This window comes from Syngnathoides biaculeatus, chromosome 8 (assembly GCF_019802595.1).
Source record: "Syngnathoides biaculeatus isolate LvHL_M chromosome 8, ASM1980259v1, whole genome shotgun sequence".
Lineage (NCBI taxonomy): Eukaryota > Metazoa > Chordata > Actinopteri > Syngnathiformes > Syngnathidae > Syngnathoides > Syngnathoides biaculeatus.
In genome coordinates, this window is record NC_084647.1 from 23,629,936 (window position 1) to 23,650,622 (window position 20,687).

Here is a 20,687-nt window from a genome sequence, read left to right on the forward strand (position 1 = left end):
TGTTGGATTTAGTAGTTAAGATCAAGGTGTTGCCCCCATTTTGAGTCCACACATTCATTTTTTTACACCGCTTATCCAGTTCATGGTTACGGATGAGCTGGAGCTTCTCCCAGTTGACTTTGAAAGACAACCATTCAAACCTTTTGGTGCCGTTGTGCAGAATTCTATATATTTCCGATTTTTTACAAATCTAAACTCATGGCAAATGGGCACATGGGTCAACTATTTCTATAAATGATTGCTTAAAATGACTTGGTCTCTTCGACAATCATGGATACAATGTTCATGGCTCAACAAATGCAAAACCACCTGCCAACACTGATCGCCATTTTATAGTGTTCTAGCACAATAAAAGTATTCTGCCTTTACTAAAGCTTTCTCAATATTCAAAAATCGAGGTAAGTGTACGCTCTGCAACCGCAATATCACCGTTTTATATCCCTTCCAGTGTGCATGCCGTCGCTGGGCAAGACACTTAACCCACATGGTGCATGAATGAATGTGTTTGGCTGTTTGGGCGTGGTTAGAGGTACAGAATGGCAGCCGTGCTTCCTTCGGACCGCCCAAGAGCTGCCATGGCTAAGATGCTATCGTACCACAACCAGGGTGTGACTGTGGTGTGTGATTTTGCAATTGAACTAAACAGAGACTTGCTTCTGCATCCATCCGCCTACTTTCTGAGCTGCTTATCCCCACAAGGGTCGCAGGAGTGCTGAAGTCTATCCCAGCTATCATCGCGCAGGAGGCGGGGCACAATGTGAACTGGTTGCCAGCCAATCACAGAGCACATAGAGACAGGCAACAGTTGCACACACAGTCTGAAACAATGTCAATGTCAACCAACGTTTGGCAGCTGTTTTGGAGTATAGAAAATATATTATAAATATAAATATCCATGTACCTGTGCCTGTCTGCATCATATTAATGTGGTTGTTATGGGAATTTGGGTTGTTATGGGGATCCAATGTACTTTTGGAATCGGCTTGAAAATGTGATTCACCGCATAAGCGTGGTATTAAAAATAGTCCTGAGTGATTTGATTCATGTTTCACCTGGTCACCTTCTTCCTATAGGGTCTTTTTGCCCCTTCCCACAAACTGCTCCACCTCATTTGACCCACTGACTATAAAGTCAGAGTCTGTTTTCAATGCAAGAAAAACAACTTTATTACAGGTCAATGTCGTGCACGGGTAATTGCGTTCAGCCGGCGTGACGGGAGGCGGCACCAGCCAAGCAGGTCAAACCGTATCGGCTCGTATTCCTACCGTGAGCTGCAAAGATCCGAGCAGCGGCCGCATCGATCCGCATCCTAGTCATTAATCCAAAGAGCTGTCTGTTCAGGAAGCGTGGCGTCACCTGCCGCACGTCAATATCAGGATGGAGAGATCTTTGCCTGTGAGGATGGAGGAGATAAAGAGGTGATGGTGCTTGGTGCACAACCAAAACACACACAAATGACAAGTGAATAGATGGATTACTTCATTTCATTTGTGACGTGATTTCCATCTGATTCGATTTTTGTAACAAAGCAGAGGTTTAGAAATCCCTTCTTTATAATCAGGTTTGATGTGATTTCCTTATGTTGTATTAATTAAACCAAAATGGACTAGTTTTATAACAGTATTGATCTACTTGAGATCAGATGAGATCAACTAGGTGATATGCCGTGGAAATCGAGTTTACACTCGTGGGTGGATGTTATGGTGGAGGCTAAGGGGATGGACGGCGGATTATGATTTGGTCGGCCTGCATATGGATTAGGGGGAGGCCATCTGCCACGGCAAGATTATGATCCACCAGAAAGGCAGGCAGAGATTGAGGCGAGGCTGCGCCGTATCTCTGATTGTCCAACCACGTTTTGTTAAGCATTCTGCACTCAAACTGTGCGCTCCGACAAGAAGGAGGCAATTGAATGAATGCCCTTTATTGTGTAGTCTACACAAAACAATCACTTAACACACATCCTCTCATTAAAACAGGACATACAGGACAAACCTAAAGCAAATCTCCATCTGTGGTACACAGAGGATGACACAAGATGAACTGGACCCTGTTTTATACTGGGGGATTGTGATTTCAAGAGCAAACAGAGTAAATTTCTCCTTGTGTCCACATCGAAAATTATGTTGGAAATTTTGGCTTGGACAGACTGGAGCAGCTGTGTCAAACTCAATTTTGTCAAGGGCCACAATATTGTCTTAATTTCCCTCAGATGTTTTGACAGTGAAACCATACCTCGTAATCTTTCATATACAGTACACAACTAATTGAGGGATAACTCCTTTAAAAATCAGAAGAATAATAGTTTCCTCAACTATTGATCAAGTTGCATTGAAAAGGGGATTGGTATCGGAAAAATGCCATATCTGAACATTATTTTTCAATACGTATGACAGTTTTGAATTTGAAGAATCATGGACGTTGACGCACATGATTTCCTTTTATCGGGCCATGTAAAATGATGTGGCGGCCCACATCTGGCCCATGGGCCTTGAGTTTGACACCATGGACTGGCCTCTACCATGTTTCTACCATGTTTACCATTGTAAACCGGCAAAAGAGTTTATACGTCACTCAAACACTGAAAGAAGAAAATAGAATTGACTGACTTTTTCTCTATGAAAATACATTCACCAACATGGGGGGTTGCCGACAGATATTTTTCCCGGTCGAAGATACCACCTCCGAGTGCAACCCTAAGGTATCAATGTCAAGGCCCGGATACATTTTACATGGTCCTATTAAGTGCTCATAAATAATGGGATGAGTCTCAGTATCCATCAGGAGCAGAAGAAACTGCTGCTGTATTGTACATTAGTGTAGATTGTACACTACCTTAAGGGGACATCAGCTGTCTCCCAGTATTGTATACTGCACAGCAGTCCGGCGTGTGGCTTGCTTCTCACCTAAAATCACCTAAGATGGGCTCCACCTCACCCTTGACCCCAGTGAGGACAAGCACTTGAGAAATTGCATGATGGATATTTTCGATTGTGTTTGCAGCGAATGTAAAGCAAAAAATGACTCACCCACTTACTGGGGAGCCTTTACCAGGATAAACAAAACGGAAGAATGGCCTTGGGGGAGATCTGTGCTCCGCTAAGTAACATTTTTCACTGCATTTGCTCTTGCATTGGGTGTCTTCAAAGTCGCCTGCTCATTTGCATTATTTTGTTTGTGCTAACTCTAACGTTTTCATGCCCATATTTGTGTTGTTGGGTGTAGAAATACTAGAGTAGAGTGGTTGAAATTGTGTTACAATGACAGTTTTAAAAAGACTGAGGGCCACTCGTCATCTTGTCTGGCTCGCAACACAATGACACCCCAACCTTGACCTCGGCCCCCTTGTTTCCATCTCCACCTCCTCTCTCCATTCAACCCTGCACACATTCAGCCCACCGGCTCCTCCCCCTTTCCAAAGAGGCGACTGTGTGTATGTGTGTGTGTGTGTGTGCATTGCTTTTCACTGCTCCCCTCCTTCTTTTTCTCTCGCTCTCTCATTCCCACACCCCTCCTCTCGCCACTAGTTCCCCTCCCTCTTTTGGCTTTTTGGAAGGGAAGTAATCGGGAATCACAACCCTTCCTCTCTCTTGGTAAACGCCAGCAAACGGGCTGAACAACTGAATTGGCAAGGCAAGGAGAGGCAGACAGGTCACGCCGGTGACATTCAGGGTTTTGTTTTGTTTTTGTTTTTTTTCAAATTTATTGTCGTAGTTAGGTCGAGAACTGGGGCAGGATCCCATCTCCTCTCTCCAGCTGGAATACCACTGCAGGACTGGGACTCTTCTCCCGCTTCCCCTCCCGGTCCTGTTCTCCCAGCTCAGTCGGCGTGGCTCTAGGATGCAGTGAAGGATGGTCCACCAGGAAAACTGTTCTTACAAGGTAGTCCTCGGCTTCGGATGTCAGTTAAAACGACAATTGTTGTGAGCTTCTCCTGTTGACTTTATTTTGTAGTTCATCATAAATCCAGAAATGTCACAGTGTATTAGTGTGGAACACTTGTGCGTCACATACTAGGACCTGTTCTGTATTTGGAGTGTTTAGAGTATTGTGATTGTGTTGTGCTAGTTGGTTGCCAAGGGAGAAGTTGACTTAAAGGGAATAATGTCCAAGCACCCATCCACCTCCTCCTCATCACCATTACCAAGTAGGAACTATGAGGCATGTATTCAACTACTGAAGTGTGAATCCCACATAGGACGCGCAGTTAAAATGTTGCTATTTCCAGACAAACGAAAGGGAATATACTTGAGATGTTTACGTCGTGGGATTTGTCACTTTCTTGACAGCTGAGCCTCTCATCTGAGAACTGTGCAGTGATTTAAGCAAGCACATGACAGCTGTACATCTACCTTGCTGAAGTAAAAAAAAAAAAAGAGAGAAACAAGTCTGCAATGCAGAGGGCGCAAAGAGGTGGATGAAAGGCAGAGGAGAGACAAGCTTCCTGAAGATGCCAGGGGAGACTTTTCAAGGGGGGGGCAGGTAGAAAAGGGAGCAAAAAAACAACTGTGAACGTTGTGTAGAAAGCTGCAGATGAAGAAAACATTAGGTACACTTAGGGACAGTCAAATGAGATCCAATGCAAGACCTGTATCCAAAAAAAAAAAAAAATATTTCACTCTGCCAGATTGGTATTCATTTAGCAATATCTTTATGATTGGAGTTTTAGTTCTCACTGCATTGACCATATTATTTCTGAAATTCATGAAAGTATTCCAGGATCGGACACACCCTTGTCCAGAAATTTAATACCCCCTCCACAAAGATTTCATTTTATTTTATTTTATATGCCGCTTCTCATCACTTGATGAAGTCACATGTGAACTGAAGCCTCTCCCGTCCGACTTGGGGCGAGAGGCGGGGTACACGCTGCGCTTGTCCCCACCCAATTGTTTAATTTCATTTTATTCTGAGGCAGTCAAATCACAATGCAATTTTAAAACATAATAATGGTTCGATATTTGTAAATTATCTACATTCATTATCATGTCAACTTTTTTCATTAAAAAGACCTTTTGCTTTGGATCTCTTCAGATTATGGACAGTGGTGGTATAGTAAAGGGTGGATTTTGTGGATGGGGGGCACATGACCCCCCCACCCCTACAATATTTCTATGCCAAATTTGAGCTCCTTTATGAGTACATTATACCGTAAGTACTCTTCAAAAATGTTGCATTTCAAAAATTGTTGTAGTGAGATTAAGTATCACGTTTTCATTGTTCGAACATCTTGATGTTTGAGGGTTGAGTTAAAGTTAGCTCGTTATTTTCATGATTATGAATGTGTTGATGATTGTAAATGTGCCGTTGCAGCCTTTTGCCATGTAAAAGTAGTGACTTACAAATCCTGTCCTCCAGTTTTAAAGATTTCCCTTATCACTTGAAACAGATTCCAACAGGATCTACCGTTAATCTATGATTTGTGTTTAAGATCTCACATTTCGATCCAATGATCTAATTTTACTGATTTTGCATCATCCCACACATCATTTGTTTCCATTTTGAGTGAGTGTTCTACATATTTGTGTGTGTGTGAGTGAGGAGGGTGGGTGGATATACGCTGGTGCTGGCTGATGGTGGCCGCTTGTGTAACAGGATAAGGATTTCCTGCCATGTTTGCTGTTAGATTAAAAAAAAAAGGGTGGGGGGCAGACAGAGCAACAGCAAGATAGCAGGACAGGACCACTGATAAAAAAAAGTTGGCGAAGGGATGCCGAGGGCCAAGTAGGGAAGAGGGATGAAAGGCTGAGATTAAACAGTAACAAGAGAAGTATCGACAGCACTCGCTGAGACAGCGCCAGCTCTCTTACGAGGAGGAGGGGAGAAAAATCATGGTAAAATATTCTTCTCATCTTGGAAATTCATGGAGATGGGGAAAAAACACATGGAAATGGGATGGAACTTGCAAATGGGGGGTGTATACATAACGGAAGGGAAGGAGAAGAAAGGAAGGAAAGAGAGAAGAAAAATAAAAATAGAAAGAAAGAATGAAAGAAAAAGGAGAGCAGCAAGCAGAGTGGAGGATTCAACCTCTGATAACAGCGACTCTCTAAAGGCCTCTCAATTAGAGCGGTAACCTGGCAACCGGCAGAGGACAGCGCCCCTCTCTCGGTCTCGCAGACAAACACAAACATGTCATACAGTACGATATGAGCTCAGAAGCATTGAGAGAAAACCATAATGAAATCTGGAGGAAATATTTCCAGAGGTTAGTGAGGTCTGAGATTTTTTTTTTTCCCAACAATCTGCCTTCTAATAATAATATAAAGTCTTTGATTGCGTTCCTTCCACACCAGACAATGAGACTTTACATCTTTAGCATGCCTTTGTTGAGCCTTCCCTAAATTACTCCTAGCATACAATCGCATTTAGAATTGATACCTGCTCAACAATGCGGCACAACTCACAATTGCAGCTTTTCCACTGGCATGAGAAATAGTACTACTCAGTAATTACCCTCCTGGCCACGAAGAAAAAAATCTAAAAATCTAAATTTAAAAGGTTATTTAATTCTGCCGGGGAAAAAAAGATTCAATCTCTAACATGTTATTACATGTATTTCTAAGATACTCTTGAATGCATCACCAGTGGCACGCAGATAAGCAGATACTAATTTTCATGTTTATTCCATTGGTTTTAAAACTGTGGGCACAGCGTCATGACATAGTGGGGGGGGGGGGGGAATCTGGCCCCCGGTTTCCACTTTTCAGCGCTTTTACAATTTTACAAAGCGTAGCTGGGGGAAGGGCAAAAAAAGTTAATATCCAAAAAGTTGGAAAACCACTAGTTTAGTCAAATCATTACATTGATAATGTAGACAATTTATTAATTGGTAAGATAAAGAGTTGTTAGCTGGTCATTAGGGCAAAAGTCCCCCAATAAGGAGACGTCCGACTAGGTGGTCCAGCCCATTCAGATATAAAATATGGAGCATTATTATGTATCATAAAGGCAAAAAAAAAAGTCCTAAACTTAAGTAGATATTATTAGCTGGCCTTCATACCTGACTTGCTCGAGCTATTTTAATGTAGAAGAAATGTTCCTCAATTTGTGCTCACAATTTATGCTCACCGCTTTGCACATAATTGGAAATGCCCCCTTTTTAGTTGGAGCACCTGCCCCTCCAAAGCTCTCCACATGGTCCACGGTCCTGCATCCATCCACCTCTCCTTTTTCTACCCTGCTTGTTCTCTTGAAGGTCACGTTTGCGCCGGAGCCAATCTCAGCCTTTCACACGTATGGACAAAAAAAGATCATACAACAAACCTAACGTGCGGATCTTAAATATACAAGGAAGCAGGCGTAAAGAGAGAACATGCAAACTGAGAACAGGTAGCCGAGCCGAGATTCAAATCTCAAGTGTGAGGCAGATGTGCTAACAGCTACCCCGCCTTTTTGCTGTCTACATCTTATTTAAGCCAATTAAGTTTGACATAACTCAAATAAGTCATCAATATAATTGTAGAAAGATCACCAACATCATCATAAATGTGATTTGTACCCAGTTTGCTGCCATTTTTCATTTATTGCCTTTAGAGCAAAAACGCACACCATTGTTTATTGCAAGAAGCCAATGTTGCAATATATCTGCTTTTTGTTGTGGGGGGGGGATTCCCACCAGCATATATAACTTTGATGGAGGTGTCTGCGGCCGTCAGCAGCAGCGGCACAATCAGGCTGAGGTGAGATGAGGAGATTTATCAGGCGGGGGGAGCAACGTCAGTGTCCCAAGGCCTCGGGACCCTCCTCTGGTCCTGGAGGAGGGGGTCTGAATGGATAAAATTAGTACAATAAAAATGATCTATCATGTGCAGGTGATATTCAGTGAACTGAATGAGCTGGATAGACACATTGGGGATTATTGGGCCCACCCCAAAAAGTTTGAGGACCTCCCAAAGGGCAAGCCCGTGCCCTCCTCGTGGCCCAATTTGTTTGGAGCACAGAGCATTGGCATGGAAACATTCTGGCCATGTCGCTATGGCAGCAGACCCAATTCAGTTGTCCTTGCCCTGATAAAAAGCTGTTGTGTGGAGCTTTCAAGTGTTTCCATAAATGTCAAATTATTTGCATTACTTGCAAACAAATCAAAGACAGGTGCTGTTGCCACAGTAACACTGAAAAAAGTAATCTTATCATGAAATACAACTTTAAAAAGTTAGCTGAGTTACTTTCCTGATTACATGACTTTAAAAACTAAGTCAGATTACACGTTACTTTCATTTCCATTCACCAGCTTCACAAGACACGTCAAATAGGATATAAACATGTTATCCAATACAATTTAAAATTCCTGTCCTTCGCTATTTTTTTTATTTCATCTTTATTACCTTTTATTAGGTTTTATTAGGTTTCCTAGATAATTTGAGTTGGAAATGGCCAGGATGCCTTACATTGGCTATTGCATAAAATTGCCTAATTTAGCACACAACAGTTGTGAATGACTCAGAATTGGGGATAATGGTTCTTCTCTTCCCTTCTACACATACAAAATGCCTTCCAAAGGTACTTTCATGGACACATACACACTCTGGAGAGGATACACTATATTCACAAATGTTACTGCTAGCTCTGTAGCCTAAAATAACAGCATCGCTCTCACATCCATAAGTTAGCGGTCGCTGATGACTCGCTCTCTTTCCTGCTTACTGAACTGCTATAATATTTAAGCTATGGAGGACCCAGGAAAATATCACCTACAACATTCACTTGCCAAAAAAAAAAGATTTTTTTTTTTGATCCACTGTTAATAATTTTAATTGTTATTGTTAATTGTTGTTTGCGTTGGCCCGTTGTTGGCATCACTGGAAATGGGACTGAATGAAGAGGTGCATCAGCATCGAGCATATGCATACACAGAGACGCACACGCGCACACACAAACACAGTGTGCGGTGTCGGTGCATGCCAGGCCCACAGGAGGTGCCAGGAACCTTCTCTCCCACAGTCACCCTCTGTTCACTTGGAACAAAAAGCCCTTTTCTGTGTGTTTATGTCTCTCTTGCCCCTTCTCCAAACACTCCCTCGTGCCTCCTCCTCAGCTTCACCTGACAGTCACGCCATCCGCTCCACATTTAACCGTCTTTAAAGTGCGCCCATGCTGAGAACGAGCCCGAACGGTAGCCTTGAAGCAGGCCCGAGGTAGGGATCGCGATTGTGTCTTAAGCGGTCCCCTGCCCACCCCTCTCGAAACCTTGTCATGGAGATCAGCAGTGACTTCACCTTAACTGTGAGGTCAGCCTCGGTAATGAAGTTGCCCCACCCTTCACATTCACTCGAGCTCAAAGCCAAAAGCTCTTTTATTGGCCCGTGTGTGTGCACTCATGCCGTCTTAAATGTGTGGACATTTCTCTTTGTCACAAAAAAGGGAGGTGTCACAAAAAAGGGAGGTGTGTGTTGAAGACTAGTTCTGCATGGATGCTTCCCACAATCTTTTGGGATTCCCACTGATTAAACTTACTTCCACGATCCTGCTTTTTAGTGCTCGTGTGCGTGTTTGAGATTTGACACTGTGAGGTTTTTTTTTTTTTTGCTCTATTCCTCGGCTCTATGAATATTTCATTATTTGTCTGGCCCCGTTCTCATCTTCCATTCTTGACGTTTGTCAACATTACTTGTTGTTCCTTCTCCATTTGCTCCTCTCGTGTTGTCGTATCGTTTTGTCCTCGCGTGACTCTTGCTATCAGGTAAACAGTTATCAGATAGCTGAGGAGCAGGCGGCTGCTCTCTGCTTCAAAGAAAGAAAGAGGCTGTTTGTTCGCTAAATTCAATGATTTTTGTTTGGTTTTCTACATTTCTACATTTATTGTTTTTTAAAGAACAAACAGTCTTTGTGTCCTCTGAGAGGATATAAATTTGGAGTGAATGCAAATAGTGTGTAGAATGTATACAGTACCAGATGTTTGGCGACTTCAATTACTTTGCAGCAGTGAGGCCGATAATCACATATTTTCCAATTCAACCGATACCCCATACATCAATCCATTTTCTTTGCCGCTTATCCTCACAAGGGTCACAGGAGTGCTGGAGCCTATCCTAGCTGTCAGCGGGCAGGAGACGGGGTACACCCAGAACTGGTTGCCAGCCAATCGCAGGGCACATCGACACAATCACGCCTAGGGGCAATTTAGACTGTCCACTTAATGTTGCATGTTTTTGGGATGTGGAAGGAAACCGGAGTGCCCGGAGAAAGCCCACGCAGGCACAGGGAGAACATGCAAACTCCGCACAGGCGGGGCCGGGATTGAACTCGAGACCTGAGACGATCCAACGTGCCAACCGAACCCCACACTGTGAAAATTAACCTCTAGAATTTACTTAATAAATTTAGTGGAACAATTTGTAGCCAGTTTAATTGGGTCCATTTAAACCACATATTGCATGAAAAATACCTTAATACCATAGCTGTAAAATACTAAAGTTTACCTCACATTTATGATGAATTTCCAACCACAGCGGCCAAACTGGGAGGCTCAAATGGGGCAGCACGTGACATCCACAGTACAGCTTGTATACCGTGTATGCCTCAACATTCGGGTTCCCTCATAGTACTTCTTTCACTGATTTACAACTGAAAGAGAGACTCAACTGGCCAACCAGTGGGATCCCTACCCATCCATCCATCCATCCATCCATCCATTCTCTTGGCCACTTATCCTCATAAGGGTAGCGGGAGTGCTGGAGACAATCCCAGCTGTCATCGGGCAGGAGGCAGGGTACACTCTGAACTGGTTCCCAGCCAGCCAATCGCAGACATTCAAATTTTACTCTGAGAAAATAATAACATTAAAAGTATTGCATGGCTTACCGCTGAGCACAGTCATTCATTCATTGTACAACTCCATGTGAGTTGATAAGATGATGGTATTATTTATCACGCCCTGCAACTGGTGGGCAAGTTTGTGTTTATGTCAGTAATTTTTTTTTTTTTTTGAGGGGCGTGGGAAGTGCTATGGTTCCTTAGCTGTACGCGGTTCTTATTTTCCATGTGTGCAGCCATGACAAACGTGTGAGTCATGTCTCGATAGTGTCTCGCAGTGATGAGATCATAACACAACGAGGCGGGATTGAAAGTGTAAGTGGCAGACGTGATCCTCTGTGCACTGTGAGGCGGACTGTCTCCCTAATGTGCTCTCCTTGACAGATTATTTCTCTCGTGAAGCCTAATGGGGGGGTTAGATGGGGAACCTTTATGTGAAGAGGTCGTCATTCATCCGCTGCTGTGCAGATTTTTACATTTAATCCAGTTTAAAGCTCTAAACTAATCCACATTTTTGTACTCTTCTTTTTTTCCACAAAGAATTGTATCGAAGATTGGAAGTAGTTTCGTTTAAAAGTAAATCCAATGGAAGATATTTCTGTTAACGTATCACCATGCAAATTATTCTGTGAATCAAAACACAAACCAGACAAAAACAGAATTGATAAATTTCAATAGAATGTAGAAGAGTACATTTTCTTCCCACATTTTTTGATCATACATTCACTGCAGTGCTTCTACTGTGTGTGCCTTTGCCACCAAGTAGCAGTGTAATACATACATAATAATACATAATATATGCCTGTAGATAATGCTTGATTAAAAGTCTACGTGCTTCTCCACCATGTGTTCAAATATACATTATAATACTACACATAGTTACCATTTGTTATGAAGTATCTCATTATGCATTAGCATTGAGATAGCAGACTTGAAGGTAATGTGCTTGTTTTGTCCATAACGTGCAAAAATCAGCTCAAGGCCTCTTTTGTTTAGAGTATTACTTTCAGCCTAACTGTTGCTTGTAACGTGAGTTGATTTGAGTTCAGCGGCACCATACGGAGCTCTTACCAGAATTAGTTTTGCTCACAAGTCGGAGCAAATAATGCATGGGATGTGCAGCTCATTATCTTGTAGTCTCAAATGGTGGGTTGGGACCCAAAAGTGAGTCACGAACCCATTTTGGGTGGGTCCCAGGCAACTAGTAAAGTAAAAAAAAAAAAAAAAAAAAAAAATCGCATGTATTTTGATTTTTTGAAGTACACAGAACATTGGAGTAAAGTGACAAGTTTTGTGACTTCTTCACTTCCAACCACTACTTTACTCTGTAAATTCAGTGCAGCTCAGGCTCTACCTGGTAGACATGATGGCGAGCAATGTGCCCTTGGCAGTTGAGCAAAGTCATTTGAAACAACACTTAAAAATATGGTATACAGTACTTTTCATATGTATTCAAAGGCTATTTTTTAAAAAAGTAATACTTGTTCTTAAATGTCAAGTGTCATCTCTATAAACATTCTAAAATAAATATTGAAATGAAAAAGACATACAACATTATTCACTTCAATGTCCACACGAAAAAATAAATATGAGCGGAGAGTGCGTCATCCATGCACAAAGTTGTGGAAGTCTCATTCGATATCCAAGTGGTCGCCATATTGGCTGCATTTACTGTCTGTGACATCACCCGAGACATTCGCCATTGAAAACACGGTGTGGCCCCTACTGTGGGACATGCCCCTTTAGACACAGACACAAGAGAACATCTCACAATAGAGTGAAGTGTCCGGGGCAATATTACCCCATTGTTTCGAGCCACATTTAGATGATATGTGGATCACTTCTAACTCACAACAGACACCCCGACAGTAGGTAACGTACTCAGCCGTGAACCGATCACGGCTTCGGCCGTGGTAGGACGGAGGTGGCTCATCGCGGCTCCGAGCTGGAGTGGCTCATCCCGGCGCTGAGCTGGGCCGCTTTACGGCGTTGTCGTTGCATGCAGCTGAGTGCGCCATTGTCGGCGGTGTTCTTCGTAGCTCAAAAACAAATCCCTTGGAGGGAATTACAAAAATACGTCAAAATCACATTTTGTGGTGAACAAACGGATGGGTCCATACTGGCTGCCGTTCTTTCATTAATAACATACTAAAAATCATCCATTTCATGACACTTGACCTTTAACTTCAATGAAAGTGAGTAGGAGTAGGAAAATCATATTAAAATTTGTGGTCTTATTAGGTTTTCTAGGTGTACCCAAAAATGTGGTCAGTGAATGCATTATCTACTGCATCTGTAGTGTATTTTATGACTTAGGGCTTAGGTTGGTGCCTTCAAAAACCTTCTCCTCCTCCTCCTCTTCTGGCATCTTTCTTTCACGTGGCTATTCCCTAGCTGAGGTGTCTTTTTTTCCCCCAACGTGGCTGCAAGCAGCTGCTGCCCAAGAGTCAGGGCATGAAAAAAGAGAGGTGGGAGGTACACACACACACACACACAGGGAGGATTTTCTGCCATGAGAGGCTGTCCTGACCGGAGGGTGCAATGCAGGGAGGGTCTTAAAAGGGGTCTTTAACTCTGACCACTGCACTTTCATAATCTTGCTGGAGACAGCACGGGCAGCAAGAGACGTCAACGCAGCTTGTACGTGAGGACGAGCAGGAAGAGACATCAGCTGGAAGAGTAGATTGGAGTAGTTTTGCATGTGCGGATCATGGCGGAGGCGAGTCAGCCGGGACAGAACCCAAGCTCGGCAGTGAGCCCGGACTAAGTGAAGTTCCCCAAGGGGACGAGGGTGGAAGGAGTGTGTGGGGGAGTGGAGGGTCCAAATGAGGCCGGCGCTGGATCGCACGGACAGACACGATAGCGTGGATGATGTCATAAGGCACGCGTCTTCCCTCTGTTTCGCCGACGACTACAAGGAGGTACGCGTGACGTGTTGCTGCCGTTTCATTTAGGAGTTTCATTTTGGCTGTTCAACAAGAATTCTTAATGCTGACAATGATGTCAGACTCTTCCGGCTGAGACCGTCAGTTTCATTGTTGGGACAAGACTTTGTTGTTTCATAGCTGTCTTTTTATTGGATAGGAGGAGCTGTCTGACATGCAGTAAAGGAAATTACACAAAAGTCATGTCAAGAGTTGAAAGCAAAATCATTTTAGAGGCCATTTTGGATTATTTTTTTGGCTTTTTTGTCAATGCATTGTGGGCATTTATCTTCAAAGCTAAGCGAAATTGGTTCCCTTTTTACCAGTTATATATTTATTAACTGTACAGTATTATATCAATAGTTCGTCTTTGATTTTTTTTTTTTTTAGATCTGGAGGGTTTTGCGGGGGCAGAGCATCATACTCAATTATTGTTCTTACGTTTCTGATGAATCAACTTTTTTTTTGGGGGGGGCCTCCTGTATGAAATGTCACCAATTTTTGCAAGTATATGTATTCTGTTAAAAAATCTACAGTACGTATATATTGAACATGAACCCCAACTCAGCAAGTTGAACCCACAGGGAAAAAAATCCCCCCGAAATTAATTTCCTTGGATGGATATATCTATATATCTATCTATCATAACAGGAGGTATGAAAATGTGTCATCAACCCAGGCCCAAACTTGAACAGGAAGTCAGACATTTTTGTTTGAAGCCACTATTTTGGCCAATGAATTTGGAGGGAGTATGACGTAAAAAGTCTGATGATAATTTGGGCTATTTGTCAAGGGGGGAAAAAGAGGGTGGGTGTGATGACCCTGGCAACATGGGAAGCTAAAACCAAAATATACAACATGTACCAAACCGTTTATGTGGTTTCACCGTTGTAACTGCCAGTTACTGCTGAAGGAAATTTATGATGACGTTTTACACCCCTGCTAAATGGTAAAGACATTCCAACGGAAAAGAAACCTCCAGTTGACTATGAAAAACAAGTTTGAAACATTTTTTTTTCATTCAATTCCAAGTTGATAGACCACTTGGTCATTCACCTTTCGAGAATGCACCCTCAGTTAACAACGATGGGCATCGGCCTCTTTATATTTGGGAAGGTGGTAGTCTGATCGTTTGTACTATGCGTAGCGAGTAAAAGTAAACCATACCTTCACCACAGCTGGCATTCCAAAGGAGCCGAGTTTGACTTGATCCACCTGATGTGTTTTATGTGTTTTTGTGGACTTTTTAGTTTCTGCATGATTCACTTTGAGGTATTTCCAGCAGAGCTATGACACAATTGTTTAACTAACTTGGCTTCTTAGTTGTAAAGCTGCATTTTTGCAGGCCAACACAAACTTTCTGACTCAAAACTCCATCATGTGACTCTCTCACACACTAAAAGCTCAAATGTCAATTGAGGAAGCCATTGTTCTGTCCCAACCAGCTCCTTTGTCAATAATGCCATTATTCGTCTTCTAACTTTTGTTTTTTATCACTCTGTCACCCTCCCCCACCTCTCTTAGCACACACACACACACACAATCTCAGTTGGTTCACTACACCATTGGCTGAAGTGGGCTGAGTGGCAAGAGCAGCCTTGCACTGACCTGCAGCTGAACTGTGTTAAGGCTCAAAGGGCACGGAATGTGGCTTCAAACAGAAGGATGAGCAGTGCCTTAAGTCAACCCCGTCCGTGCGCTACAAGGATTCGGGGTTATGATCGTGGAAAACAGGAATAGCCAAACAGCCTCGTGTAAGTGCACGACACCATGTGTGTACGCCATGTGTGTGTACTGTACCAAATAGTCAAAGCACGCGCTAACCTTGTGTGTGTTTGTGAAGCTGGGAGCGCAGCAGCAGATCACTGTCAGCTCTGGAAAAGATGGCAGAGTGAAGCTCGCTTCTATTTGGACTATCAACAGTGCACACGCACACAAGGCCATTTCTTGCACTGTCTTTGTATGGAGTTTGGAGCAGTCAAGATGGTCTCACAATGAAAATGGAATGTCAGGAAAGCACACACACACATCAGGCCTTGACACTTTTACTGTTGACTCATGGGCCACTTTGAGAAGAATGACATGTACAATTTAATAAAAGGTTTCAAAGTATATACTTCTACTTCTCTTTGCAATATCTTAAAGAAAAAGGACAATACAGTAATTAATATAAAACACATTTGAGTCTGTCGTACCAGGGCGGCTCCGACTGCTGGAGACAAATTCCTTGTGTGTTGTTACACACTTGGCCAATAAAGCTGATTCTGATTCTGATTGGGGCTCATTTGGGGGATTTGCCTATAGGACTTCATCAAAGCTCTGGAATTTGCTCAATATGGCTGCTTTGAACTAAACTGTCTGGCTTTGTGTGCCCTGGAATGACCCAAATATCTACCAAACATCTTGATCAGCAAAACTGGTCTTAGTCAACTTTTTCAAACTCTCCAGGGGCGGCTACTGATTTATATTTGAGATGTTGTGTCGAGGAGCCACAAAATTGATATATTTTCACCAAGATACTGACGCTTGCAAAGACTGACGCGTTTTTGGGCATGTTGAGGCCCCCAAAAAGGCGATTCTTAACGAAACATAATCAGAATAGCTAGAAAAAACATTTAACCCACAACTTTGCATCGCATTTATAATAATATTTTTTTAGTACTGTAGTCCTGTCCTCCGAATACTTAAATGGCCCCTGATACAAAAACAGTTCCCCACCTCTGCTTTGAAGGGTCTGTAATGACTTTCCCAAACATACTAAACAGGTGCATTGCAGTGTCAAGTCTGCGCTCGCAATATTGAGTGCATGTTGGTGCGTGCTTATGTGTGTCCTGGCGTGAACACTGCGTGCTTGTGTGTGACCGGGGGAGCAAGGTCTGGCCGGGTAAAAAAAAGCCTCCATTGTGCTGGTCGCAAAGAGACCGAGTGAGCGAGTGTACTGAAAGCTGGAGGGGGAAAGTGGACATAAATACGAATGCATGAAAGCAATGACACATTTGGAGTGAGCTGTGCCTTGAAGGCCGTGCCCACATAAACATGGCTATTTTTACATTTGGATGTTTTTCTCTGCATTTTGAGCTCCGGCCGCACAGCGGTCGGACTAGTGGTTCGCACGTCTGCCTCACGGGTGGGAAGCCTGTGTGCCGTTTGTATGTTGGCCCCGTGCTTGCATAGCTTTTCTCCGAGTAATCAAGCTTTCTTCTACAGCCCAAAAACACGCATGAAGTATCCACGTTGTTCATTAGTGTAATTGTGAAGGGTCATTTGTTTACATGTGCCACGAAACTGACTGCCGGCTGGTCCAGGAGGTCTCCTTATTTCCCAACATCAGCTGTGAATGGTTGGGTACATATAAACAAACAACCTTTTATAACATATTTAGAGTTTTCAGTCAACCTAACATGTGTTTTGTAAATGTGGGAGGAATACCTGCCGTATTCACTCTGTATTGAGTAAGCACGACGATATCGGGTTAGCATGAGAGTAAGTTAGTAGCCAATGATGGCAAACTTAGCTTCAAAATTCAAGATTGCAAGAGGTACCATAATACATAAAACTTTGTAATTACAGTAAACAGTGAACTTTGCGGGGCTAGCACCTTCTTAGTCCTACTTATTGCAATGAAGAAGAGCTACTGCATGTGTCAAATTTTACCACCAGCTAAGCAACTTAACTCATCATTAACCATGCATCCCGCTCATCAAAAATACTTTCATTAATAATATATATATGTTTTTGCTAATGTCTGGATCACAGTGTCTGATGGGGATGTGCCCTCTATTGACTAGCTGCCACTGCTTGAGTTGCATTGCACTATTCTTTATTTATCATTAGTTAACTTTGAATCAAGTTGTATTTTTTGGTATCTACTGCCAATCCACAAAAGTCTGATTACCTTTTGCCTCGATTTAGCCTTGTTCATACTTTTGATTGATTAGAATAGCCTCACTAATGTCTATTGCTTTAAAAAACTACAATCAGATATGGACAAGTACCTTTAAGAGGGAATTAAGTCATAACATTGGAACATCAAACGGTTAACTGCAAATACTTCAGGGTTGTATTGTAAATTTGTCTTTTAAAATAATGACAATAGATAGAATGAAACTTTTCGTATCTCTACAGGCAATGTTTAAATGAAACGTTCGACTGCCACACAGCTTTAAACACAACAAAGTTACTTTTAAAAAACGTTTGGTTGAATTTGTAATTGTAAAACCTTGACGACGTTGGGTCCACCGTTGGAAGCAATCAAAGCAGTTGAGCTGGAAGGCCGCAGGAATGTACTGTAGATAGACAAATCACCACATTCAGAAGCACCAGACAATTACAGGCTATCAGAGCCACCCATTTAGAGGAGGAGAAAGGAAGGGGGGAGGGGCTGTTTGCACAGATAATGAAATAAATCCCCCCACCACCACTCTGAGTGGATATTGAAGGAGGCCACACGAGTGGGCCGTTACTCATCGAAATAAAAGTTTCCACCGCAGGACTGAGGAGGAGGAATTACCTTCATCAATGTGGATTTTTCTTCACTTTGTCAATTTGTGGAAAACACACATTAGCTTGATTGTGTTCCTCCCCAATCTAATTTGGACCCTTTGGGATGCTCGAGGATGAAGGAGGTCATTAGGGCTGTCACTATTATCCTCTCTCGCCTCTTGCCCACGTTGAATTGTTAAATCAATGGCTCCTGCAATTTTCCATCTCATCATCCTTTCGCAAAAAGGGAGCCACTCCACGACAATTTGACCATTTACGGCTTTAATGTGATTGCCGCAAATCTTCCACTAGTGGAAAAAAGGCAGGAAAGGTTAAGATTGTAGTTGAACCGCGGTGATGAGATCTCGGGAGTGGAGGTGTGGTGAATCCGTACGATGAATATGACGCATTGTTATGCTACGTTCGTTTGATTGCCTTGCAATTCCAAGTGCTGCACTTCCAGTGGAGTTTATGAAAAAGTTGGCCACGCCACATTAAAGCGAGCCGGCCGATGAGCGCGCAAGCAAAACAAGCAAGCGGCACGTGTCGACTTCTCTCCCAGTCGGCACCTGGGCCCTGCAGCGTCATATTCGGGAGCTCCGCAAATACTTACGACGCCTGTTTTCCCTCACACGGCCCACCCAAGCGCGCGAAACACAGCAGATGACGTTTAGACAAAGACAGGAAGTTCTTTTTGCGCGAGGTGTGAGGCTCAAAAACAGCCTCTCCCAGGCTCACTTATTGTCTTTGCTTTCGTGTGTTTTCCTTGACTGCACTATAAAATTTACGGCATGCACTTCGTTGTTATGCAAAATATGCGCCTCTTTGAAACTGCCTTCACTTTATGATGGGATTAGAAGACCAATTGAGTGTTGCCACAAATTGGATTGAAAGACACATTGTCACCTCAATCATGATGGAGCATTGCATGATGTGACATTCCTACCTTCAGGATATTATAATAACACGATACTGTGTGTATACATACATATATTTATGTGCGTGTGTATGTGTCATTATTGTGCGTGTCTAAGGAAGTAGGAGCAGTGCCAGGCCCACTCATCTTTGTGCAATCCGTTGGCCACTTGCTCAAATTATTTCGTCGGCACCGGGGGAAGGAGCTCTCCTCGACGAGACAAGGCAGGAAAAGAAGAAACGTGAGAAAAAAGGAGTTGGAGGAAAGGTGAAGATGTGGGAGAAGACGATTTGAGGCAGACGAGGACGGACGAAGATGGAAGGAAATGCCTGGAGTGCGCGATGAGCGCCTGGCGAGGCTGAATCGGGCAGATAAGGCGCACGTGGGAATGGCAGTGACGGAGATGGAAGAGAAATGGCTAAAATGTGACCGGAAATTGGAAGTCAGGGCGGAGAGAGACAAAGTGGAAGAATCCCCTTTGGAATTTCTATTATTGTTTTATCACGGAAAATATGGGAAGTAACTGTTGTCTCCAGTTAGTTTAGTAATTACTCAGTTTGGTGACCTTCAAGGAGACAGACAGAGGACATCAAAATTCTTGTCTCGGTGAAATTTTTAAAAGCTTATGCAAATGAACGAACTGAAATGAAATGGTGACTATCGTTACCATGACGACCGGGGGCAAAACCTAAGCCTCATGGGAGCAGAGGCCAAAGTTTGTGTCGGAAAATAAGCAAGCACCCATGAAGACAGAATAAAAAGCATTTTTGTCACTTGGAGGCACCCCTTTATGTACTACACTGTGTGTATATGACAAACACACACTGATACACTGACACACAGGCAAAGGAAGCATTTCAGGTCGCCTAAACTTAACGCAAAATGATCACAAACCTCATTATAAGAACAATGGAAATCATTTATCATTTCTATACAGCAGTCAGCATAAATGGTTGACAATAAGTTTGTGTGATCAGTTTTTAGTACGCGTTCACACGCAACAGTGAAGGAGAAACGCATCACATCCTGCCAAGAGCGCTTTTCTATTATTTTGTACCACTCATCAATTTGACTGAGTTCGCCTAAACGTGACAAGTTTTTTTCACACCACTACTGTTAACTGTAACCATAGTTAAAACTGAACATTATTCAAAAGTGACCCCTAAGATAAATCATTTCAAAACAACCATTCACGTAACCAACTACCTGTATAAATGCAATTGAAAAATAATGAAGATAGGGAGTAAACATTAAGACAATGTTTTTGAACAATTGTAACCAGAATGTGGCTGCGTTTAGAATGAACTGATCACTGAGGCATCACACACCTGCCACCAATTAAAATATCTGTAATTAACCCCAGATGAAGTTTGAATGTTCCAAGAGGCTTTTTGTGATTTTGTACATTTGTAGTATCAGTTCATTTCAGTTTGTCACATTGCATACATTTAAATCACACCATTAGGTACTGTAATGTACTGCATATAGTTTTATTATGCAAACATGAAAAAAGTGCTTCACCTAATGTGCGCATTGGATCACAAATCCAATGGGAGTAAAACAACGTTAAGCGACCCGCTGCCAAGGAAATGTTGGCTCAGAGGTTCAGG

The 20,687-nt window shown here is 42.7% G+C and overlaps 1 protein-coding gene across 3 annotated transcripts in view; it reads left to right on the plus strand.

The window, feature by feature from the left end:
* The window catches only part of schip1 (schwannomin interacting protein 1), a 189,351-nt gene that overhangs the window by 153,223 nt on the left and 15,441 nt on the right, over positions 1–20,687 (plus strand). The window contains exon 1 of one of the 3 annotated variants that reach the window (XM_061827473.1): positions 3,548–3,882. The exons of 1 other annotated variant lie outside the window; for it this stretch is intronic. In XM_061827473.1, coding sequence (XP_061683457.1) covers positions 3,853–3,882 — 30 coding nt within the window. In that variant the 5' untranslated portion in view covers positions 3,548–3,852. Of the gene's footprint in view, positions 1–3,547; positions 3,883–13,357; positions 13,677–20,687 lie in introns of those variants that run through there. One more of the 3 variants, XM_061827472.1, reaches the window with a different exon arrangement.